Raw genomic sequence first — 26341 nt, 5'->3', positions numbered from 1 at the left:
CTATAACCTCATATGGCCTAACCTATTCACGCTGTCCCGGATTGCAACCTTCTTGCAGCCAATAATTGGCTCTACCAGCGCACTTGGACCGCCTTTCTGATTTCCTGCAGTCACTGCATGAGGTTAGGTTATGTTTTGGGTGGAGAAATGTTGCAACTTGTGTAGATTAGGTTGAAGCGGTTGGGCCGTAAGAGGCTTGGCCAGATGCAGCATGGCCAATGGCCATGCTTTTACCTCTGGCAAGCTTGAATAATATTATTGTGACTGGACATTCAGCGCTATGGCTTTCAGTAATCGACTTCATCGGCTGTTATGCCCTCTAATGTTTTTACCTACGAAAAGGAATATGAACTAAGTGTGAAGTTTGGCAAAGCTGGCCTCTGGCATGCGCTCCCTGACCTCCCTAATTTTCGGTTTTGGTAGCTTCGAGTAGAGAGAGATACCTGGCTGCTTCAGAGTAGAGAGATACCTGGCTGCTTCAATAGCGAATGGCCATAACTGGTCACGTAACCAACTAACGGAAGCTCGATTGGCTGAGAATTAATACAGCTAACATTTATATGGAGTACAGTTCACTTATACCTAACGTATGTACAAAGTTTGAAGTCTGACAAAATCTGATGAGCCTTTTTTCGCTTTACTATTATTTAGTATCTTGTTCATTAGAGACGGTTAATTGTTGTGTTGGCAGCAGAATATCGTTGAATCTGCCCACTTGACCATTAGGAGTTTAAGGTTAAACTTTTTATTCTTTAATCCTCACGATCTATTTTTTGTGTCTGATAGAAATTTAATAGTTCTCTGCTCCAATCTTGGTACTCTGAACTGCGGGATCGAACCCGCGCCTCTCTGCTCCAATCTTGGTACTCTNTATTGATCTCGTAATGTTTTGTAATATCCGGGACACAAATTTTAAAATACGAGACACAACTATGCATAAGTTATTTCCTGGAAATTATTTCAAAGTCGATTCCATCATAAATGACGGCTCTGCTGCTCGGCTAGCTCCTACCGTTTTCAATTGCAACAAAATTAACCTCGGGTGAGTGTAAACGTACCGCTTGTTGTCGCGTTCTGGTCATGAGTGTATATTTCGCAACACTTATATCGCTTTTGGCACGTATCTACAACACCTTTGATATCAGCGAAGTATTTTATGGTCTTATTCTTATTCTAGCGTGGACCGTGCGTTCCACTTGTTGAATTTTCAAAAGCAGCCAAGAAAATTTTCATCTACGAAAAATTTTTATCTTACTGCGCAAGCCTGCTGTAGATGCAGTCGACACGACGGGCAGCCGGGAGGAAGCATACGCGCAGCATTGAGCTCTTAACCATCTTAGGTCCAAGTTGAGTACTCGGGACAACACTTTTCGTCCGCGTAGTTTCTTTTCCAACCACTTCAGAATGTGAGTGCCATCTTTTCATCAGTAAAATTTCAGCCTAAAAATAGGCTTGAGGACTCTATCTTGTTCTCACGGAGAAAGGCAGCCTGGTAATGCGTTAACTTCCATCCATTTTCGATTTTGTTGATACTTTCCGCAAATAATCTCATTTAAACGAAGTTGTTAAAGCTCAGCTTACTCGATGACTCGTTGCGCCTCAGGTGCTCGTGGCCCATGGCTGCACGGCCTGCCCTCGCGCCTCGGCGGTCACGCCAACACCGCGTCTTGCTGCTGTTTTCTATGGCCAGGCGGCAGATGTCGCACTTCAGGCTTCAGAGGAGGTGTGAGTGAGCGTTCGCTCGTCGGATATTCTCGTGTCTAGAACACTTGATACCTGCTTCTAAACTCTAAGGAAGTAAATCGATCGCAATGTGTTGTCATCTTGTACAAATTGAAGCGGCATCTTCACATTATGCGATGTCGGTGCCATAACAATGCACAGATAAAAAACAACACCAGTGAACACATCACTTCGAATGTACCGGCAAACTTTTAGCATGAAATCACCGAAATCTGCTACAAATACTGAAGATCAAATATATCCAATGTCGCCCGAAGAGTATGACTTGGAAAGCGGAGTGTACTCGCGAGACAGCTCAGCCAGAAGGGATAATGTCGGCATTGTCGGTAATATTGCAGTTACCGTCGAAGAAATTCAACTGCTCATGCAGACCCCAGCAAGTGGTGCAGTGTCTTACATACAAAAAAACTTTGGATCCCCCGAAAACTTGTGTCGAAAATTAGGGTCTCATCCTTCAAAGGGTGAGTGATAAAGTAAAGTCTCCCATTGATGCATTTTTTCCCAAAACCGTAATCTGCGACATTCAGGTCGTGTGTGTGTATGAATGACATACACAGTGTGAGTGTGTATGACTGTCACACAGTGTGGTCGTGAGTGAGTATGAATGCCAGTTTAGATGTACTTCATGCCAGGTTCTAATGTTTTCCCCTGAGGAAATGGTATTTTAAGCATTGGCAACGTCGCATCATCTAATATTTCATTAATGTCATTTGGTAATACGTATTCGCAATATCCGAAATTTTAAGCGAAGCATAACTTATAGGTCATTGTAATTGACAGCATAAATGAAACGATATGAAAATCTTCAAACCGATATTTTAATTTTCTGACAGTCACAGTTTTCTCAAGTGAACCTTCCGTGATTTTGACAGACTGGGAACGAAACTGATCTGAGTTCATCCGTAATTGTTAGAAAATATATTCTACTAAAGCTGGTTACATGTTAGTTCGACGACGGTATGAAATTTACTAACCTTATATACTCTAGCGCAATTATTCATCTCAGATATAATAACTTTTTACATTTGTGCTGCACTAAAGAGCATGATCTGCATGCATATCTGATATAAACCAACCTCAAATTTAAACAATTATCAAAGTAATCATTATGCTTCTATAGACACGTCAATAGAAACTATTAAAATGATTTTCTTTGTTCACTTCTATTTGCAATGCTCTATCTATTCTTTGATACTGATTCTTTTCTTTGTACTTCGGCTAAATATTGAGATCGATGCCGTGCGGCACTTAGCGTGACACAGCAATTGTTCTGACCTGCTTCTCGCGCCCCACGTCTGCGACCTGCGAGGTCGAGGAGCCTGATAACAGGGGCGGGCACAGCAGGCTGGACTACATTGCGGTCATGACCTACAGCCTCATTTGTGGTCATGACCTGCAGCCTCATTTGTGGTCATGACCTGCAGCCTCATTTGTGGTCATGACCTACAGCCTCATTTGTGGTCATGACCTGCAGCCTCATTTGTGGTCATGACCTGCAGCCTCATTTGTTACTATCATGACCAACAGCCTCATTTACTATCATGACCTGCTGCCTCATTTACTATCATGACCTGCTGCCTCATTTACTATCATGACCTGCTGCCTCATTTACTATCATGACCTGCTGCCTCATTTACCATCATGACCTGCTGCCTCATTCGCAATCATTTGCGTAATCTCGCTCAGAACTTTTACACGTACTCTCATTCACAATTACGACCTGACTCTGCATTTAAGATCATAACATACACTCTCATTTGAATTGTTACCTGCATTTTTTGTGTTGGTGATAAGTAGCATATTTTTTGACCAACACTGAAGCGTAGTTTACAATTTTCTCCATCGCCGAAAGTAACCTGGAGTTTTGCTTGCAATTAAGGCCTTCCTATTTATGCGCGTTCAGGACTTGTTGTGTCATTATATAAGGAGGATAATGAAACTCTTAAATTCAGTATATCCAGAAAGACCAACTGAGGCATACTCGACAGCACCAAGTTAATAATTCTCACAAGTGCACTCGTCTTCAGTGCGTATGTTTTTCATACATAAGCACTAATATGCATCGTGAACTTCGGAAAAATATTATGGAACACAGAAAATGTCAACTAAACTTAAACTGAACCTCATGATATCTGTCACTACTGCAGGCTCGTACCTCACGCCACACGCAGTGTAGTTGCTAGTATGCCTAATTCAACATAAGACTTGATTTAATATAGGTAAAACCCTACTTAAGTGGGGGGGGAGGGGGTTTGGTAAAAATCGAAAAATCGGGCTTTCTTCTTTTTTAGAGCTCATTTTGTAGCTGAGGAATTGGCACGTTGAACGCAAAAACCGCATGTATGTGCGTGCTTCAGTTTTTACGTAAGGCAGTTTCAAATTTATACAAAATTAATATTTTTTAATAATGTACACAAAGATTGTTTTATTTCTTAAAGAAAAATGGTATTATGTGTTGTTATTTGCGTTAATCTACAAACAAATTTTTCATCAATCTAAGGATACCATCCTGCAGCACATGATGGTATCCTCGATACGAGAAATAGATGCTGGTAACGCTGGGAGACATTATCTAGCAAATATTTTGGGAATCGCTAATTTATACTCATCCATGGAGCTCTATAAAAATGTTCCCTCTTGAATTCTCTCATAAGCATTGTATTCATACATTTGGTTGCTCATTTCTTACAGAGAAAAATTTTTGTTATAATTTTGTTCGATATTTCCGGCAAATTATGCAAAATTTCTTCTATTCTCACACGCTGCTCTGTTAGCTATTTTCAGAAGTTTGCTGTATGTGAGCTAAATGAAAATAGCCATTTTGATTAATGGCTGGCAAACGCCAATATCGTTGATTAATTCTTTTAGATATGCAATCATTAAATTTTATCGTAGAGAAGAATTAACAAGCTTTGTTTCCTCTGCACTTCTCTCTTTCCTTCAACTCTGAAACTTCCCACCTGTCTCAGCCATTTCATCAACCGCCTCCGATAACTTCTTGATGTGGTGTACTAACCATGATTATTTTGGAAGGAAGCTGTCACATGGTATTATTCCACCTTAGATTTAATGGAAATGTAGCCCCCGTTGGGACGGGAAGCCTCTACTCTATTAACTAGAAAATATTTGGTATTTTGTAGTGCATTCGTAGGATTTCAACGATATTCTGAGTACACGGCAAAGCTCATCCCGCTTACCTGTAATAAGGTACATTTATTCACAAGAAGGATGATTTAAATCTCTACACTTGCCACGGCTGAAAAATCTGCCTTTGTATCGTCCAAATACTGGACATGAATTTACACAATCCAAGGAATATTAATTTTGTTATTGATCTTTATGTTGATAAGGTAGGAAATATTTTCTACCGCCCATATGTCAGCACATATTTGAAGGATAATTCACCAGAATTTAATTCATGAAATTTCCTTGCTTGTTCCAGCCCGACCTAGCTGCTTAATTTGTAGTGATAAACTGGCGCTTTTTTTAAGCATTCGACTGAGAACGCGTTTGTTCCATAATGATTTTTTGATTCTTCGATCGAAAAACAATAGAAATCTATAAGTGCTGAGTCTATTTTAATGCCTCTTGTGTACAAATTTCCGAGACGATAAACACCTCAGGCGAGGAATTCTTCAAATGGTCTGACTCGCTTGTGCCATGATCGATTATTTATTAATCTAGAAAGCTTTATTTCCAACAAAAATTTGCATTTTAGTAGTGATGTGCAGACTTTAGAGAAAATTCCAGCTATTGAGCGCTAAAAGTGGAAATCGCTCAAGCAGTGATTGAGTTTACTTTACCAAGAGTCTTCGAGAAGCTTCTTACCTTTTCATTTTAAATGAATTACGAAAAATTATGTCGACCATTCAACAAATTAATAACATTTGGAAGATAGGTGCTTGGAAGTACTTTGAATTAATCAGTTTATTAATTAATTAAATCCCATGCAAAGCAAATCCCATAAAACAATGCAGCTCTATTTTGAAAAAGAAACTAATGCATAATCCCTACACATTTCTTTCGATATATTGTGTTGTAATTGTAACTAGATTTTTTGCTCTATAATTTATTAATATTTCATGTTCCTTCATTGGTTTCCAGAAACCTTTAACGGTATGTTAAATAGCGAGAGAAAAGCCGTGCAAACTATTTGACCTCACGCGACGCTTAAATTCAAATGTTACGATGCTTTAAATCGAGAGGCGACAAATACAATCTATCTCAAGTAGACGTCTTCTTCATAGTCTTCTTCAATTTTAGTCGCAATATAGGAAACGATCTTGAGAACTAACGTATTGAAAAAATAACTTGTCTATTTAGCCGTCCACATCATACCAATTAATTGCACTTCCTGATGGGTTGAGCCAGACCACGATTAACAAATTGAAGTGACAAATGGATTATTTGATTATCAAATTGAAGCTATGGGGCAAAATATAATGAAGTTTACGCTGTAAAACAAAGCTAATTTTCAGCAATTATCAGTTACTCAAGATGTGAGTATTGCTTCTTAACGACAGTAAACTTTTTTTTCAATTCATGGCGAGAGAATTCGAGCGTTAGCGCTACTATTTATACCCGTCACCCTGACAATCATTGATGTGACTAAATGAGATGCGAATACTTTTGATACCGGAACTGTATTTCCTTGAAGAAATACTATTGATTGGTGCTTCGAGCATGTGATATACGTTATATTTCTCTAATCGCTGAAGATAAGGTTATTGAGTGGAGCTGGATTTGTCTTCGGATAGTTTTTGTAAAGGCTTCCCGGAACCCTATAAAAACTAAACTTGCAAATAAATAAACTACGAGGGACTTGCATTTATGATGGAGAACATGCATATATTGTAAAAATGTAAATTAGAAAACATGAAATTAGAATTTAAAAATGTTTTTAAAGGTTCTGAGAAATTTATTGATTTGACCAATTAATGAGAGATCACTTGCATGAAGTGGCTGCTGTACATTCGTGATAAATGCCTGTGAATCAATCTTCGTACGCCTAGCTATAAAGACTGTTACCATCACAAAGAGATGGTCGCTAGGCTTCAGGTTAGCTCGTTCAATACCAACAAAGATTGCCCACTACAAAGATTAATGTTACTACTATAGCTACGATGATTAATTCTGCGTTACTAATTGTAATACAGATAATCCTAATTACGAGCCAATACATCTTCAAATTAAGTAAATCAATCTTAAAACTTCCTTGTTGAACGCAAACATAAAAAGTGACTGGAGGCATGTGAACTGTTCTAACACATCTACTACGCCGGATGTAAAACAGAACGTTGATTGCAATCGCACATACAATATTAATTTGAAAAGAACAACAAAGAACATTAAAGCAGAAAAGATCATTTTACTCATCAGGCCAATACTTAGGGATTAAATTACGCATTAAATAGCATGCTAATTTATCTTACAAACCTGCTTCTTCTCAGACTTGGAACTTAACACGGAACTGCATGTTAATTTCTCTTACACATCTGCACCCTCGCCAGACTTGGAACTGAACATATATAATAATATAATATAATATAGCCCCCATATAACATGGGGGTTTTGAACCGAATATGCATGCTAATTCACCTTAAACATTGTGTCCATTCTCAAGGCTTAATCAATTTCAAAATCCCACGGTCACTAACACATTATGTTGAATGTAATCATATTTTTACTCATACTGAATATACTTTAAAATCCTTCTCTCACTCATACATAAACCAGACTCAATTATACGGAATATATAAAATTAAATATAACTCTCACTCAAGCAGTACGTTAAATGAAGTCACATTTTCAAAAGAACAATATATTATTTGAATGCCTTCTCTCGCTCATACAGTATATTATACAAAACCTTTTTCTCACTCACATGGTTTTGCACATGAACATGTTCTCCCTCAATCAGTACATTATATGGAATCCTTTACCTGCATATACGTATATAGAGCAATTTAATAGCACTTTGTTATTGGAACACACAAATTGAAATAATTCATTATTAGAACATATTGATCAGGTATTGCCAAAACGAAGAGTGTTATTGATTTAGTCAATAAATTGAAATATTGGATTTCGGCTCTCAGTGAAATTTTACGGATGATATGTATATACGATAATGAATTTTTATCATATATTTTAACGTCAATTTTGTCATTTTGTCATCTTAGAGATTATTATTAAAATCATGGTTGATTTGCATGAAGGTTATGGAATGCGTCAGTCAAATTACGTCATCGAACGTTATTGAACGGCAGCAGTGCAGGCAACGGCGCGAACCAGGCAAGGCTGCCATTTACGTGTAGGTCGGTATAGGTTATTGCTGCTCTGAAGGTCACTTTACTAATCAACCTTTTGGACCAACGGCTCCTCTGCGTTCCTATTACTTATGATAATCAAAGATGGTGAAGCATTTTTAATGTGAAACTTTATTTTAGGAGAGCTAACTTGCTAAGCTCCGCCAATGCCAGGTAATTTATCCTTCATCACCGAAACGCACCACAGTTACGTGCAGCCCTCGACTACATAATCTGAACAAGTACTTATCATTTCAATGAGGTAAAATCTGCGGATTTTTCACCCACATTCAAATAATCTTCAAATCTCTCTAAAGAGCGGTTTAATGATTCATTTCTGCCAGAGATTTTCGAATGAGGAATGTTTAGGATTCGCATGATTTATACGAGTGCGCTTTCTTCATTTATGCCCAGCAATTGTGAAGGCAGCTGCTTTGCCAGGTTAAGGTTCTCATAACTTCTAATAAGTTGCGAATTCTGAACAAATCTGCGGTGCGCGTTCTATCAGATTTGTAAAAATGTTGGTGTTGTGACGGAACATGATTTTAAAGATCTATATTGTAGCGGTCAGTCGGTCTAAGTGCATGACTGGGTCTTAGTGCATGAGACTGGGATTTTTCGTGCAAAATATTTATATATATAGATCATCTGAAGTATTGAGGGAAATTTAGTTCAATCTTAACAAGATCGAGTATGGTAAATATGCATGCTTACAAACTCCAACGATTTAATAATATTTAATCTGGGTACTGTTTCAATATTTTTATGGACATCGATCGTGTCGGAGAGAAAAGACCCTCGAAAAAAAGTCCCAATCCGGTAAAGAGTAGTTTAATTTTCTGAGAAAATGCAAAAACTTCTTGACCGAAATTAGTTCGAAAGATGAGGTCAGTGAAATATTACATTTTGATTGAACGTCATACTTCATAACTCGAGTAGCCACGTTTTTCGTCTAATGCCCGTTGAAATGTATATTTTTTATTGATATGCCACGCGGCGTATGGAGATTACTATTATTTTCTTTGAATGGAGATAACTAACTCCTGCGTTTTAAAAGGTTGCATTTCTGAATAATGTATCGTTCTTAAATTATAAGGAGCACAATAAGCAGTAACGGGGGCGCAAAATGAAAGTATTTATGTCCTTGTCTGCCGCGTGAGACAACATCATACTCGCCGCCAGAACAAGGCCGCTGCTGGTCGTGTCGCTCGGCCTAATGAATAACTTGTCCAGGCTGCCTCTTCTTCACAGCCTCAGCTCCGAGTGAAGAAGGTCTTAACAAAGCCTTTGGTTCAGCTCAGAAATCAATAGCGCCTGTTTTTCTGCAGACCTAGTCTCCTAATCCTGCATTTGAATAAATTTTAATCTCGTAATTTTTTACAAAAGACAAAAGGAAGAAAATAGGTCCGTAAACGGGCAGATATTTTCGTTAGGGGCAACTTGTTGTTTATCAAAGTCTTCAGCCTCATATTAGCCCATATTTTCAGTTACTCTTTATTATATACTCTATATGAAGCGCCAGGATGCGTCAGCGCCTTAATTAAGCTTGAATTGTCATTACAATATTACTGCATTATTCATCTGAAATGGTAACTCCATCCTGCTCAACGTACGACGCCTGAAGAAGTGCATGTTCGTAGAAGAGCGTTCTATTTAGAAACGCATGCGTTGCGGCCGTAACCTTTGTCTTCGGCGCACCTAGAAGGTCGCGTTATAAGTTAAATGTCACTATGCAAGTTTCTGCTCCGCCGTTAGCTCGGCTTGAACACCGAAAAATGAAAATTTTTCTCCTTCCTAATGTTCATTCTTCTCAAATTCTTTTTTACCGAATTATGAGGCATTTTAGCCACTTAATTGTGATTATCTCTCAGTAATTCGCGTATCTATTATGTAACTGTGAAAGTTTGTGTGGCTAAATCTTGGCGTTGGCAATATAAGGGGCTGAACGAGCCCGTCTAACGTGCACTTATTGAACTGGATATTAACAGAGCATTCAATTTAATTTTATGTTCATTCTGTGCAGGAATTAAAGATTTAAAGCTCCATTTAACTTCAAATCGAGAGTTGGATAAAATTTTCACGTTAGAATTGGGTATTAAAGGAACTTCTTTTTATTAACGTATTCAAGTTAAAGGTCATTTGATGGATTTGGGATGAGAAGATTCGGAATGACGTCTTTCGATATAACGGGTTTATAAAAAGTGGTAGTATAGGAAAATGGGATTCGATATGAAGGGACTATAAGAACGGTTTTTGCAATAGCGGCACTCGTTATGACGGGATTTGCCATGAAATAATCCGTGATGGCAGGATGATGGGATTCAGAACGACGCGATTGGAAAAGAGATTCTCAAATTTAAAAGATAATCATCTATTCCGGACAATGCCTGGATACCAGCTTGGTTTGAATTCGCGTAATTCTTAGTTTATATCGGACTATGATAGAAACCCCAAGACTATGATATTATATTTTCATAGTAGACTAATAAAATAGAACATTAATTTGCAGGTTAACCAGGCAATCCAGGCTATCCCAGCAACGGTAGTCCCTGCGAGACAGGCAGTTTCATCTGTCAGGTTAACCCTGTGGAGCATTCAGCGAGGCTGCTTACCAATATTATTACTTAACTCGGAGTAATAGGCTTTCGAACGTAGCAGGTTAACTATCTAGTGCTCTAGAACCAAAGTTCTGTAAGCGACTTATCGAAACAAAGTTTTGGTGTCAAGGGCACCATCGTTAAATAAGTAACTGAAAACTAATTGACTTCTGCGCTACCATGAAGCGGGAGATCCATTACCGTGTTATTTGTACCACTAGCGATAGTTGCAGGCCTTCTAGCTAGATCGTGCCTGAACATTTTAGGGATCACGATCAATATATAATGTATCACTCAAACAAAAATATTTTTTACCTAACATGACGCTAGATGGCAACAATTTGCAACTGTTGCTACACGCCGACCACCTGGTCTTGGCGGTCCGTCGATAAAGTTAAACAACAAACTTGCTTAGAAGAGTTAATTATAAGCGCATTTAGTAGAGTATTTTGCTGCTAATATTACATAATATCCGCTAATACGCCGTATAAGTGATACGCGACGATTACTTGGTGGTAAGAGGAGCATTCGTAACCTCCGAGAGGTAATTGCGATCACAAAATGTTGGAAAGAAGTGTGTGACCAGTAACAGTACTCCGGACTCTGCTCGGTATTGATCATAAAAATTTTCCAACGACGCCCTAAAAAGTGCATGGTAGCATGAATGCGTTCTAAGCATGTATGCAACCTCGCTGCAATGAGACCTGCTCCTCATTAGGGATGGTAGACCGCGGCGACGCGGACGTGGCGAGCATGGAACGTATATAGTATCCATGAAATCATTGCTTAAAGCACACGCACACATACTTCTATAACAAAGGATGGGGTGATTGATAGTAAGAAGAATCGGTGAAATGCTCAAGTGAAGGAATGTTTCTGTTCCTGAAGCCTTCGCGATTTTAAGAGTCTTTCATTCATTCCGTTTCATTCAGGTCTACCGGACGAGGACAGCGACTACGTACAGCGTAAAAAACGTTTTGGCGAGAACTTCGTTCCGACAAAGAAACCACCGTCTTTCCTTAGACTTGTGTTGCGAGCATCAAACGACACAACCCTCATCATCCTACTTGTGGCCGCCATCTTCAGTCTGGGCCTATCCTTCTATCATGACCCTAATCCAGGTATGCTTCTCAACTCCAAAATTGTCCATAGCTCAATTGATCAAACCTAAATTTAAAAATAGTTAAAACGAAGTCTGTTGCGTCCTGCAGTGAGCTCCGCGCAATAATTATTATGCTAAATCAAGGAGCCTCGTAAATAAAATTTGCGTTAAATTGAGGGTTTTTATTTTTTTCTTGAGCAGATGGTGAAGATCATTCATCAGCATGGATCGAAGGCGCCGCCATCTTGGCGTCTGTGCTGGTGGTAGTAATAGTGACTGCCTTCAATGACTGGAGGTGAGTGACGGCCACTGCCTTCAATGACTGGAGGTGAGTGACGGCCACTGCCTTCAATGACTGGAGGTGAGTGACGGCCACTGCCTTCAATGACTGGAAATGAGTATTGGTGACTTCTATAATGGACTGGAGTGATTTTTTATAACTGTTTTCGATGACTAAGGGTTCGTGTTGATGACTGGGGTCTTTTATGACCGGATCTTCCCGACTATTTCATGTACTGCCTTCAATTCCTGCAGGTGAATGATGGTGAGATGATGATTAAAATGTTGGACATTAATCCTCTAAATTAATTGTAAATCATTCCTGATAAGATGCTTTTATTTTATTGAGTCATCGATCGCCATAATTGTATTTTTTGGGGGCTAGCATTTTTTTCAAAGATCGTCTCTATGCGCAGCAAAGAGCGCCAGTTCAGAGGCCTGTCAGAGGCAGTCTCGGGTGCCAAAGAGGCCTCTGTGATCAGAGGAGGCCAGGACATGCGTATCTCTGCCACCGAGCTGCTCGTCGGCGATCTCTACAAGGTATAATTAATCGTCAATGCCACGTGAAGCTAAAAGTTCTTATGAGCATTCAGTCGAGTACTTCACTATATCATTTGTGAACCTTATTTGATCTATACTCCATGGGACGAACTCACTCGATGAAGAGAGATGAACTCATGGGACGAAGGACAACTGGAACTAGGCAATGTCGTCATTAAAAATAACGTTCAAATGTCGTTCTCTGTAATTTGCAGAGGCAATTTGTACATTTCTATTATGCACCATCGTTGGCCCATTCTCACAATTCTATCAGTATTTATATCATTAGTCATATATATACAGTAGCAGTAATAGACTAGCTATTTTGATTAATTTTCAATGAAGTCCACAAAGCCACCAATATATAAGCCATTAATACATGCATTAAGTTGTAGTTTTTGACATATAAGGCCTACTACACTATTACAGCAAATTTGATGAAACTCTCCTCTGCAATGAAATCTCTTTCGCAAATGACAAACCCGATAAAAAAATATTACATGGTCTTAGTCACCAGGAACAACATACCATCATAGGGAGCGCAGTGGTTGGCCACACATTTATCTCTTAAATTAGACCTTAGCCAATGCTCATCATAATCACGCACATTGCACAGCTACACTTAATTAAACTAAATTTCATAGGTTACTCTGCTCAGTAGAAGGCCTGTGCACGGAAAGTAATATGAAAAGTATGATGGTATTAGGCAATGCTAACCTCTAACATACATCGCCATGTTGGAGATGAGGGCCTCAAGTTTTAGACCCCTGGACTAAAAATTTTAGACCCCTTCAGACCCCCTGGTCAATGCTCACCTCTAACATGGGCCGCAAGTTTTAGACCCTCGGACTAAGATTAACTTAATCTTGCTTTAATTACCAACAGAACATTGTAGATTTTGTGTGAACCTAAAGCAATATTGGCCGTAGATTCAGTACGGCGACCAGCTTGCGGCGGACGGAGTCTTGCTGCAGGGCTCGGACGTCAAGATGGACGAATCGTCGCTGACTGGCGAGCCTGACCTCGTCGACAAGACGGTCCATGAAGACATCTTGCTCTTCTCTGGTACACCAATATATCGAACTTAGTTTCGTCAATTACATTCCTTATTATCATCAGGTAGAATTTCGCGAATTTAAACAGTATGGCATCTTTGAATTTCCTATCGACTGCATTGGTACATTTTTCCAGACGAATAGGGATCGAAGTTAGATTGTATAGTAAAAAAGTGGGTTTTAAGAAATAACTATGTCTACTCTTATACATTTTGAGATTTAAATCTTTTCTATGCATCAAATGGTACCTCAAGTTAAATAATTATCTCACGAGGGATCTCTATTTCTCTATGAGTGTTGATAAACTGCAAAATAAGGTCTATAAATTTTTTCAGCTGAGATGTTGTAGTAATGTTTTCCCCACAGGCACGAACGTGATGGAGGGGCGCGGATTGATGGTGGTGACCGCGGTGGGTACGCACTCCCGGACGGGAGTCATCATGTCGCTGCTTGACTCCTCCGGTGAGCTCACCTTCAGCTGGGGAAATGCTTTCGTTTCCATCTGAAAGAGACATCGGAGTATCTTCTAGTTTAGTCATTAGTAGTTAACCTTTTAGCGGGCTAGTTACCAATATGTTCTCTTGAAATCTCCAAGGAAAATGTCCAGCTTGTCCCCTGGTTTGTGTTTGAGGCTATGTTATCATGCCTCTGTCAATCACAAATCTTCTGCTCATCCATATATACATAGCTTAACTCCTGCCATGTCCAGGAATTAAAATATGAGCATTTAAATAAAAATTTTGACTTTGCAATGAAGTTGACGCATTTCCCGGATCTTTTAGATAGTCGGAGGAAGCAATACAAATGTAATAAACTCAAAGTAGCTATAAAAAATTAAATTAAATTGCTTCTTGACATCTTCACTTTGTATTTGAATCAATAAACCAAAATATCAATTTATAATATAATCAGTTAATAAAATAACGTATACGAAACGCAAATATGAAAGCCGTATAAAATCATGAAATGATGATTTATTTCTTGTGTTGCGATAGAAGAAAATATTCGAAACGATGTTGAATTACAAATTTCACAATACTTCAAACTCACAATACTTCTCCAACTATGACAATTGGTGTGCAAACAAATAAAAATTGGTCTTCAAAGATTCATAACTGAGCAGATTTCAATCCATAATTCAACTGTCATTCACTTGCACTTTTTATTTATCCACCATAAAGGTTCCTCAGAGGGCGGTGGCCACACCAAGTCTGTTCTGCAGAAGAAGCTCAGCAAACTCGCCTTGCAGATCGGCAAAGCTGGTGAGATAATTGCAAGCATGATCCTGTGTCTCATTTGACAGTGATGATTCCGACAAAATTAAACATATTGTACATCTTTGCCTTTTGTATAATTAACTTTTTCATTAGAAGAACCGAAAAGGAACATTATGGAACAAAGTGAGTTGAAAATGCGGTCCCCATGCTGAGCTTGCAGATCACGCTCTGACGTGCAGCCGATGGTGATCCTGGTTTTTACATTCAAAGCAAATTTACGTGCAAAGTGTCGACAGTCTTGAAGGAAATGCATCAGAAGCTACGGCTTTTATTAAAAAAAATCAAATTCTCATCTGTATAGGTAAGGGGATCGCATACGAACGCCAGTACATGGTGTGAAAATGTACATACAACTGACGTGAGGTTTTTTCAATCCCTTCAATTCAATCCATTTCATTCAATGCATTCAATCTATTATTTATTCGTGAACGTTTTGGCTTTCTGTTTATGTGTTTAAAGCATATCGCTGTTGGTATGTATAGGCTGCGTGAGCACGCATTTCAAGTTTACTTACCGTCTTTTCAAATTATCTAGACTTGAAATTTTACCTTATAATTTGGGAATAACACAGCAATGTAAAACGGTGGAAGGTGTATATATATGATTATATACTCTAATCGGGAGACTGGAATTCAAGATTCTCAAATTGCAGGGATTTTCTATCCCGGCAACCCGCGAGTTTAGACAAATCTCAAACAAGACCCATGCAGGTAAGGAATGTTTCAGTAGCCAATAAATTAGTTAAAATTATTAAGTTTTTGACATAATGCTAGGTGATTTGGCGCTGCACTCTAGCAGCGATTATGCTTCGCGACTAAATTTCTATCCCAAAAATATATGGAACAAATTGATTGCCGGCAGGGTCGGTGATTGCGGCGTTGACGGTATTTGTCATGGTGCTGCGTTTCAGCATCCAACATTACGTCGTCGACAAAAAAACATTCAGCGTGAACGATCTTTTCTACTTCCTCAAGTACTTGATTGTGGGTGTGACGGTCCTGGTAGTGGCCGTGCCTGAAGGACTGCCTCTCGCCGTCACCATCTCGTTAGCCTTCTCAGTCAAGGTGATAATATTAATTGATAATTATCAACTAATTGATAATATTTCTTTTGAAGCTTGTCTTTAATAATAAATCAATCTACGTTGATTTTTCAGCGCATGCTGAAGGACAAGAATTTAGTGCGGCACTTGGACGCATGCGAGACGATGGGCAACGCCACGACCATCTGCTCCGACAAGACCGGCACTCTTACGACCAACAGAATGACGGCTGTTCAAGCTTACGTCGAGGACACCTTCTACCAGTAAGATAAACTTTTATTCCATTCAGGTTCATTAAAAATCCATACACGGATAAACAATAACGCCATAAATTTATTTCAAATTTAAATTTTTCTTTTTTTATTATGTTCTATGCTTTTTGCCAATTGCGGGCACTGCTTTGACGATTTGACGATCAAATTCCTTTATTTTATATATGTCTGGTAACTGATTCATTTAGTTTTAGTCATTTGAGAAAATGGACTTCAAAATTTTACTAACTCTAATTAATTATGATATAAAAATATTTAAATTTCTAACCGTTATAAATAAGATTACTAGAATAATAATTTTTGCTCAGATCCCCTCCTGCACCGAACTCCGTGACGCCATCTGTGAGCCGCCTGCTGGCAGAAGCCATCAGCGTCAACAGCAACTACTCCTCCTGCATCGTCCCTTCTGAGCGGCCCGGCGAGCTCCCGAAGCAGATCGGGAACAAAACAGAGGTATGTATACATGTATATATATGTTTTTAACCCCACTTATCCGGACTACGATTATTTTGATTATTTTGTACCCGATGACTTTTGTAAAATTGTGAAAAAAAACTATAAATAATTTTGCCTGGCTGGACCTAGCTAATACTCAGTAGAAAGTTGTCTAGCAACGTAAAGAAGTGTATTATACACACCTAACCCTAACTCTAACTCTAACCTAACGAGGTTGGCTTTTTTTAGAATATCTTGTAGTGTAGTTTATTTATTTTTGCGTCCGGTTTTTAAACACAAACTAGTTACTTAGTACATAACCGGACTCGATAATGTCTAGATTTCTAACCCCTGTCCATCAGAGGTTAGAATGTTACCATCCTGTCCGGCTATATTGACCGAAACTCATATATATAGTTACATTATCATTGTATGAGAAGGTTGTGTGTATATTTAGTCTTTCATTTACTATTCCTACAAGAAATGAACTCTGTACATAGAAAATTCTTCTAAAGTTCTAAAAATATCTTCATTGTTTAAGTGACTAATAAGATTCCGCATTTTCCCCAAGATGGTGGGTAGATGTCACTTTTTGTGAATAAGGTTTTTTTTTCATGAAAATTTATGTTTCACGAACATTAGTTAAACGTGTTTTTCAAGCGTGTAATCGAGTCAAAATATTCTGTTCCCTGTCAATTTAATTCGAAGGAAAAATTGTGCTCGTCTTGAGCCGTTGCCATTTTCTGGAAATTTGATGTGTACGAAAATTTGTGCATGGCTGCATTTTTTTGCAGTGTGGCTTATTGGGCCTAGTTGGGAATATGGGTCTATCTTATGAAACGATCAGGGCCCATTATCCCGAGAAAAATTTCGTCAAAGTCTTCACCTTCAACTCCGCTCGCAAGAGCATGTCCACTGTGGTGCCGTTGGAGGGAGATGTCTACAGGGTCTTCACAAAGGGCGCTTCAGAAGTCATCAATTCCAAGTCAGTTGTCTCGGAGAGGAAACACGTGTAATTCCCTACAGATGCCTTGCATTGCGTTATGTTATTTACAATTGTACTTAACGCTTAAAAATGAGTATTCCATTCGTGGTAAGTACAGTCAACGGAATAAAGACTCCGTTCCATTCATCAAACATTTAAAACATCATGAATTATTTCCAAGGACCACGTGCAAACCCAATCAAGACAATATTTAATATGAAAAACCAGTTTTATGCACTATGTAGGAAAAAATAACTATGTCACTATCACCATCAAAATGTGTTTAATAATTCGTTCAAGGATTAGATTTAATAAATAATAAAATAAATATACGTAGTAATATGAGCTAATTTGGAAGCTGCTCGGCCTGAGATGTCCGACTTGTTTTCCACGTTAGGTGCACGCACCGCATCAGCATGGAGGGCCGTCGGGTGCCGCACGAGCACCGAGACCAAGTGCAGCTTGAGACGGACGTCATCTCCAAGATGGCGGCCGAGGGGCTCAGGACCATCGGCATAGCCTACAGGGACATCCATTGCAGCAACAAGCTCGTCGCCAACCTCACGCACCTGTCTCTGGAGGAGGCATGTCTTATCAGTATTTATCCTACAAACGATGATTGTGATGATTATTTTACGACTTAATTTTTGGTCAAAACTTCAAGAAATATAAGCAGTGGTTGTCATTCTTTAGATTCGCTACCTATTTTTCCTTTGCATGGATAATTTCGTTCGGTTAATAAATAGTATTGTAAAATTACGAAATCAGTTGCTTCTGTGCGATTTTTTCTAAAAATACAATCACCTCTGATACACAATTGTTATATTTTATACTACCGAAGGAAAGGAGAGCTTCTTACACGAGTGGCGGTAGCACTCCGGATTCTGCCAAGTCGTCGGCTTCGACTTTGTCGCTCGGGGCGTCGCTGAGTGACATGAACGACCCAGACGCAATTAGTCAGCGCAAGCTGAGTGTGGGGAGCAGCACGAGTAATGCAGCCTCTCTACAAAGACAGCAAATTAATTCCAGCGAATCCAGTGACGTAGATCTCGATGACGAAAATCAAGTCGTGTCTGGACTAACGCTTCTCGCTATCGTGGGGGTGGAAGACCCCGTGAGGCCGGAGGTTGGTGGCCATAATGCTGTTGTTCATATAAGATTCATCCGCCTGTATGACTTTTCTGATACATTGTAACGAATGTCTCAGACTCCGGTATTGTTTATCATCAAATATTCGTCAAATTAAGACACATATCTCTTCCAAATTTCACGTTCATATTGCACAGGTTCCAGCAGCTATCGCACAGTGTCGGTCTGCTGGCATCACGGTCCGGATGGTGACCGGAGACAACCTGGCCACGGCAAAGGCCATCGCCACAAAATGTGGCATCTTAGAGCCGGGCCAGAATGAACTAATGCTCGATTCTGAACAATTCAACCGCATGATTCGCGACAAGGAAGGCACTGTAAGTCTTACATTCACGGTTTGCACGTAGAAATAATCTCTATACACTTGAAATTTTACGAGCTGAAGTCACCGGACTAAACTACAAAATATAGGAACAAAATTGTGAGCCTGACTTTTATTTCGATGGTGGTAGACCGAATAAGTTTAATGAGAGGACCAAAGTTTCCTCACGTTATCTTCCCAAAATTCTCCGTTTCTCTGCACACTGCGATACTTAATTTTCATCACTGAAATCGCCCCACGTTAATCTAACTTAATGCAGAAACAACAGCAATTTGATGTTAACAAAATGATGCAATTTTATCGAGTATCTGATTCGCTTTAGAGATCAAAGTGGACCATTATTTAAAAAGTGGCATACCTTTAACATTTGTGCTTTAAAGAAGGCTTGGGGTAAAAACATACCTTTCTGATGTAAGGAATTGAGGCTTGCGATTCATTGAAACAAGTTTAATGATTACCCATGCATTTTATGATAGGTGCAGCAAGACCTCATGGAGGAAGTATGGCCGAGGCTGCGGGTGCTGGCCAGGTCATCGCCCCAGGATAAGCACACGCTCGTCAAGGGTATCATCAACTCACCCAGGGGCTCTGAAGTTGTGGCCGTCACAGGCGACGGGACAAACGATGGTCCGGCTCTCAAACTTGCTGACGTTGGCTTCGCCATGGTCAGATTCCGCATCATTTTGTAGCAATTCGCTTTTTCATTATTACTTAACGATATCATAATCATACCGGCTGATTTAGGAAAATATTCGTTAAGTTAATTTAATAGTACGGACGTCGCTAAAGAAGCTTGCGACATCGTGCTTACTGATGACAATTTTACGTCGATCGTGAAGGCAGTGATGTGGGGTCGTAACGTGTACGACTCGATAGCCAAGTTCTTGCAGTTCCAGCTGACTGTGAACATCGTTGCTGTTGTGGTGGCCTTCGTCAGCGTTTGCGTCATCAGTGACTCGCCTCTGAAGGTGGCAATACGTGCAACTATTATGACAGAGGTGGTCGTTGTTGAAATTTTGAGACACATACACGACAGTTCATATGCTGAACAGTTCAGTACTGAATAAATAACAACCATCTGAAGCCTTTTAACTTAGAATAGAATAGAATAGAAGTGTCGGCGTTGAAGAAATAGGCCCATGGCCTGTTGCCGATTCTTGAACTTTTCGTGACTTGCTCACAAGGGATCCGGCCTTTGGAACCTGATCTTTGGAACTTGTTACAAAGAGCTTATGTTTTTAAAAATTGCGCTTACTAAGTGAACCTGTATTTGCACCTGATTTCTACGAGGAATATTGTTCCCAATACAGGCAGTGCAGATGCTGTGGGTGAATTTAATCATGGACACAATGGCTTCGCTGGCCCTGGCAACGGAGCCGCCGACAGAGGAGCTGCTAAAGAGAGAGCCCTACGGAAGGAAGAAGCCATTGCTCTCCCCCATCATGATCCGCAACATGGTGGGACAGGCCATCTACATGGTGACCGTCATATTCGTTCTGCTCTTCAAAGGTACTGACTGTAGTTGTTTTAATGTCCAAAATAGATGAAAATTCACAGATAAATCTTACATGTCTATAGTTATTTTAACGTTATTATTTACTTTTACCTTATTTATCTGTAATTTATTTTACCTCATTCCTTGTACACTATAAGAAAGTCTGTGCTATTACATAATAACATCTGTGTTATTTGATCGGCTGCATCACAATCAAGTCCATAGTAAACAAGTTTTTATCTGCATAAGTTATTTCCGACCAGTGGATATATTGCATGTACAGGTTTCATCCATAGGTGTCATTTTTCCAAACTATTTATAACGCATTTTCTTATTTACGGAAAAAAGGCGCTATTGTGCTCGTCATGTCCGTCCGTCCGTCCGTCCGTAACTTCACGTCACGGACGGACGAGAAAATGCGCTCTCTGTCACTCACTGCAGTGGGTACTGACCCAATTGTTTGATTTGTTTCTTATGTCGATTTCGTTCTAAGGTCACGTGATTCTTAACATCGACTCTGGACTTGACAACGGCATCAACTCGCCCCCGAGTCAACACTTTACTGTCATATTCAACTCGTTCGTCATAATGACTCTTTTCAACGAAATAAACTCAAGGAAGGTCCATGGAGAACTCAACGTATTTGTGGGAATCTTCAGAAACATTTACTTCTACGTTATTTGGATTGGGACTTTTCTGGTGCAGGTACGTGTTAAATGCCTCGACCTGTCAACTTGGTAATTTGTGGCACAAGTATGTAGAAAACGACGCAATTTGTTGGTCATTGAAATAGTTTCCGTCAGGACGCAGGTACATTAGAAATGTCTTAGCTTTGTGCGTTGTTCATTAGTTTCCTTCAACTCTGATGAAATTCCTATTACTTTACTCTAGATAGTTCAAGAAGGAAATTTGCTGTATTCCTCCTGATTATTTTGTCCTAAAACGTAGGTTGCATAATAAGTGCTGTCATAAGTGCATAATAAGTGCTAGTTATAGTAGAAAAACACTCGTACAAATTGAACAGTGGTCATCTAATTGTATTTTGACCGAGCGATATGCAAATGATAATTTCTTTAATGTGTTCGAGCAAAATTTACGATATCATTTAAGGTTTAAATCACAATATGACCAGCGCGACATGCAGATTGTTCTAATACATTTCAAGAATCCCTCCACTGATCATGTGCTCTTGAACAGATCCTCATAGTCCAGGTTGGAGGCGACGCCTTCAGCACGGCGCCCCTGGCCATCGAGCAATGGGCGCTGTGCGTCGCACTGGGAGCGTTCACGCTCGTGTGGCAGTTCATCATCGGGGTCATCACCAGGATTTGCCTCAAACGTGTTTGCATCGAAAGGTTCGGGTCTATGTTATCATTCTATCATGCGCCATTATCTAAGGCTTATCACAAGTATTTAAGCAGCTTTCTGTACTATAATATGATTTGATTATTTCTATGGTGATCGAGTCATTAAAATTAATAACTCACCACGTTTGCCAGGAGAAAAAATTTCGTTTTATGCCGATAAGGTAAGATTTTACTGGCGAATGCTATAGACTTCAATAACAATAATCGTATACATGGATTTTTTCTCTTTTCAGTGAACATAAGTTATTTGAGGAAGTTGAGCATTTCAACTACGATGAAGAGATCCTGAAGATAAAGCTTCAGGCTCAGCAAAATTGGATTAACACCATCGCCGCAATGCAGAATCAGGTGAGATGCGCGAATTGTACCTGAATTAGAAGCTATCATGTGTCCTCTGGTTAGCAAATCGTCCTTTATTCCCGGAGTTAAGATTCTTAAACGCGAATAAATATGAAACAAATGCATTCTGTACCATAAATAATCAAAAGATCTATTACAGCCGTGTGAGAAAGCCTGTTCGGACGAAGGTAGTTTTATAGTATCCTGCTATGGTCAATATTCTCTTCGTGAATTTTATGATTTGAAATTTGTACTTTACCAGAGTTTTTATATGTTCGTTACAATTTGATTTTCATATTTATTGAGTAATTAATCCATGTATCACATGTTCTTAATCTCACATTTATCTCAACTATCGAAGCAGCCTTAAATATCAGAAAAAAGTTGAGTCTCTTTAATATGAAAATACAATGCCTCGTAACAGGTTTAAATCGTTGAAATAAACAGCTCAGGTTTTCTCACTCATCCCCTCATTCATTTAATGTCAACTGTAATATCACCCCCAACTCACTGACTGTACCATACAAGAGCAGCTGCTCACATATCCCCACTACTGATGCTGTTGTTAGGAACGTGTAGGTATTTTTGTAGTACTGCCGCAGTGTGATGATTAATGTGCGTGAGACTGGGCGAAGAATTTCAGAGCAAAAGCGATTCTCAAAAATAACACCCCAGTATGTCGGAAGAGGCCTGCCTAGGCAGCCTAAGTGTCAAATCTAATTACATGATTGGCAGAGCCCTGCTAATGTTAAGGTTCATGCTATACACTATACAGGATAGATCAAACCAGCTACCTAACTTTACACGTAAGCCTAACAGCCTTTAGTTGATTAAACAGATCCCTAATTTGATATAATTCAATTTTGAGTTTTCATTATTTACAAGCCACTAAACAGGAAGAAGTACCCGATTACGGAGAGACCATGGCAAATATAACATATAAGTAAATGCTTATGTTATAAATCAACAATATCAGTCAAATTGCCGTAATTTTATAGTTTAGACTTTATAATTTTTTTTACACCCAGCCTGCACTGCATAGTACACAATCTACCGCTATTCAGACAAATTCCATAATATGTCCTATTGATGCAAATTCGTAATAAGAGATCTATCTTAAACGAGAAAAAAATTTTTCAGCCGCTTCTACAGAACAGTGGTTCTTATTGTTCACTTGCTGCAATTAGCATGCTACCTCATTCACACATGCAGAAATCGTTAGCCCACATATCAAAAAAAGAACACTCTCCTCTCCATTAACTAGAAAAATTAACTCCGAAAGATGATTCTAGCCTTCGTTGTGAGGCACAGCAGTCAAGGGTTGAGCTAGAACTAATGTAATGTTGCACGCGCTCGCAGCAATCCAGCCTGCCGCTGGCACTCGGAGATGTTGCATCTCAGCGAACTGGTCCGCTGCCGTGATGGAAATGAAGTAAAACATTTACATTCCGAGTGATATTTAACTTGCACTGTCTGATTATTTGGCCGTCATTCACTCTCGAGTGCTCTTTCACCATAATAGAATCGCATTTCTGAGTGATTATCATCTTGCTTCATTGTATCCTGTCCGACTGACATTCCGACGGAATGTCATTAGACGAATTTCATACACACTTCCGAATTCTATTATATTAGTTTTAATAATAAATTCATAATTTGACGAGCTGACAAGACTTCTCAGAATGAACAATTAAAAATCACATCAACTGTAGAAAGCTCGATGATTAGAGACGATTCATTAGCACGGTGAAAATTCATTTCCTTTACCGATGCCACTGATATTTTATGATTAACTTAAAACAAGTTTGGTGACTATCCATCGAATTAAATATGGTTAGACGTTCGGCCAGTAAGTAAATCAGGGCGGTGCTTTGATGTCGCAACTTTTAACTCCATTTCCAGTGAATTACGCTTTTATTCCGCACTGCACAGCATTTCAGTTTCTGCTTGTTCGAATGCCATCACAAATTCTCGCAAATGTTAATTCATTATCGCATGGCTATGAAATTAAATGTTTATCATTCACTGCCTACAAGTTGCCAACATTCTAAGAATAAAACCAATGATTCGGTACACTGAAACTGTGATTTTCTCAACAAAACTCTAAACGTGATGACCTTTACGCTGCAGATTAGAGTCGTCTGGGCGTTTAAGTCCCCGCGAGAAGAAGAGGCCGGCGTGAAATATTTCGAGCACGAATCCTGGGCGACCCACAGCAACAATCCTGAGCGACGGTCTACTCTGAACTTCATGCCTTCAGTGGACGGCCCGGTTTAAGTGTCATGAAATGAAGCCAAGCGTTTGCTGTAGTTCTCATAGAGCCGACTGAATGGGTGGAGGAATGCTTTTGGAACAGACCAATTAGAGTGAGAAAATTGAAGAGTGGCTTGGATATGGACGTTTGGAAATTGCAAACCGGCCTGATGCGGACGTTTGAACATGACTGGCTGATTTTGATGCAGACGTTTGGAAATGACAGACTAAATTAGGTATGGACGTTTGGAAATAGCTGCCTAATTCGGATGGGACATTTGGAAATGGTAGGCTGATTTCATTATAGACTTTTAGAAATGGCAAACTTATTTTGATGCGAAGGCTTAGAAATGACAGATTGAACTGGGTGTGGAGGTTTGAAAGAAGCCGGTGGATGGGGGTGTGGACGTTGGGAAGCCACTTTTCCTGAGTACTCTTTCGTGTGAAAACTACTCGTAGTTTCATGGTGGACTTTTCTTCCTTAGCGGTCCACAAAGTCAATCAGAAGCTTCACGCTGCAAATCCCTAGCTCACGTCTTTACTCCATCGTTATCTACCTCTTTTCTCTCTCAAATTCCAGTTGCTACACCTGTAAAGCTAACGGGCGATTTTCAGATGGCCGCTGAATGCCCAGCGGTCGAACTTAGACAAAAAGCTCTTGGCTTCGATCGGCTGTCTTCTATATTTAGTGTCAACATGCTCAGATCGCAAATCACTAGCGAGACATTTGTATGTATTATCGAATTTCTGAGCGTAAAAGTGGCCACTGGCCAGTAGTGCCACTGAAGCCGATCCAGAATGTTGGAGAGCTAACGGGGCTGAGGATGACAAGTCTGTTGTCGGTATCTCCAGTTCCTACAATGCGCTTTGCACTGGTTGCGGTTGACATGACTCGGAAAGTTGGCAGATATTATTGCAGTAAATTATTATTAAAGAATCAGAAAGTTTCCATAGGATAAATTACCAAGCTTGCGTTACTCAGGGCCACCTCTGCCATCATTATTTTATGTTTAGCGGTCAGGCATTTCATTCTCCACTCCCTCCTGCTGCCATCGTTCGAATAGAAAATTATATCAGGAAAATAGGCGTTTGTTGCAGCCCCTCATCAAGATTTACTTCTCCAGTTTCTTATGTTGGCTTTAGATTTATAACAAAGCTATTTTAAACGGGTTCACTGATGAATATTCTAAACGCATAACCGTTGAGCAAAATTTACCGATGGCCAGTCGAAGGAATTAATCAGGCTCGAAGGGCCAGCGCAATCAGATATATAAATATAGGATGGCTAAGTTGATGTTGAATCGTTACTTCTATTGTTATATAAAATGAAGATATATATCATCTATATAATCACAAACTTAACTGTTAACAACCACCAACATTAGCAATGAATAATTTGTTAAGACACAGTAGACTCGGGCAAGGTTCAGACCTCAGAGTGACAATATCCTTCATTGAACGCACTTGTATTTCTGTACTCGCACATGGTTTGGTTTATAACATTCAATGACGTTATATGTGTTAGTGTTCACGACACAATATTGTGGATGATGAGATTTTGGAACAAAGATGTAGATATTCAGTCATTAAAGGAACATTTATTTACTAAGCACAATGAGACAGACACATAACTAAACCAAGCATATGGATGTAATAAATTTCCTCGAAGAACAAAGTTTCATTCCTAATCCGACATGAATAAAGATATATTTCAAGTGCGAAAGGCATTTTCTTAAAAGTAAGAGATGCGAACCCGAGTTACGGCATTCATTTTTATTTGC

At 39.4% G+C, this 26341-nt stretch overlaps 1 protein-coding gene across 1 annotated transcript; it reads left to right on the top strand.

Moving 5' to 3' along the window:
* The first annotated feature begins 1711 nt into the window (after window positions 1-1711).
* On the top strand, window positions 1712-26253 carry LOC108669637 (plasma membrane calcium-transporting ATPase 2-like). The gene is made up of 21 exons (XM_018157016.2): window positions 1712-2204; window positions 11581-11769; window positions 11952-12045; window positions 12446-12569; window positions 13499-13634; window positions 13991-14086; window positions 14806-14886; window positions 15763-15965; window positions 16058-16206; window positions 16524-16668; window positions 17445-17635; window positions 18033-18219; window positions 18477-18761; window positions 18922-19101; window positions 19583-19791; window positions 19879-20074; window positions 20417-20615; window positions 21095-21306; window positions 21799-21956; window positions 22202-22316; window positions 24438-26253. The coding sequence occupies exons 1-21, from the start codon at window positions 1919-1921 to the stop codon at window positions 24582-24584; spliced, it is 3582 nt and encodes a 1193-aa protein (XP_018012505.1). The 5' UTR covers window positions 1712-1918; the 3' UTR covers window positions 24585-26253.
* Window positions 26254-26341: the final 88 nt, after the last annotated feature.

This window comes from Hyalella azteca, unplaced genomic scaffold (assembly GCF_000764305.2).
Source record: "Hyalella azteca isolate HAZT.00-mixed unplaced genomic scaffold, Hazt_2.0.2 contig17656, whole genome shotgun sequence".
NCBI classification, from domain to species: domain Eukaryota; kingdom Metazoa; phylum Arthropoda; class Malacostraca; order Amphipoda; family Hyalellidae; genus Hyalella; species Hyalella azteca.
This window is presented reverse-complemented; position numbering and strand designations above follow the sequence as displayed.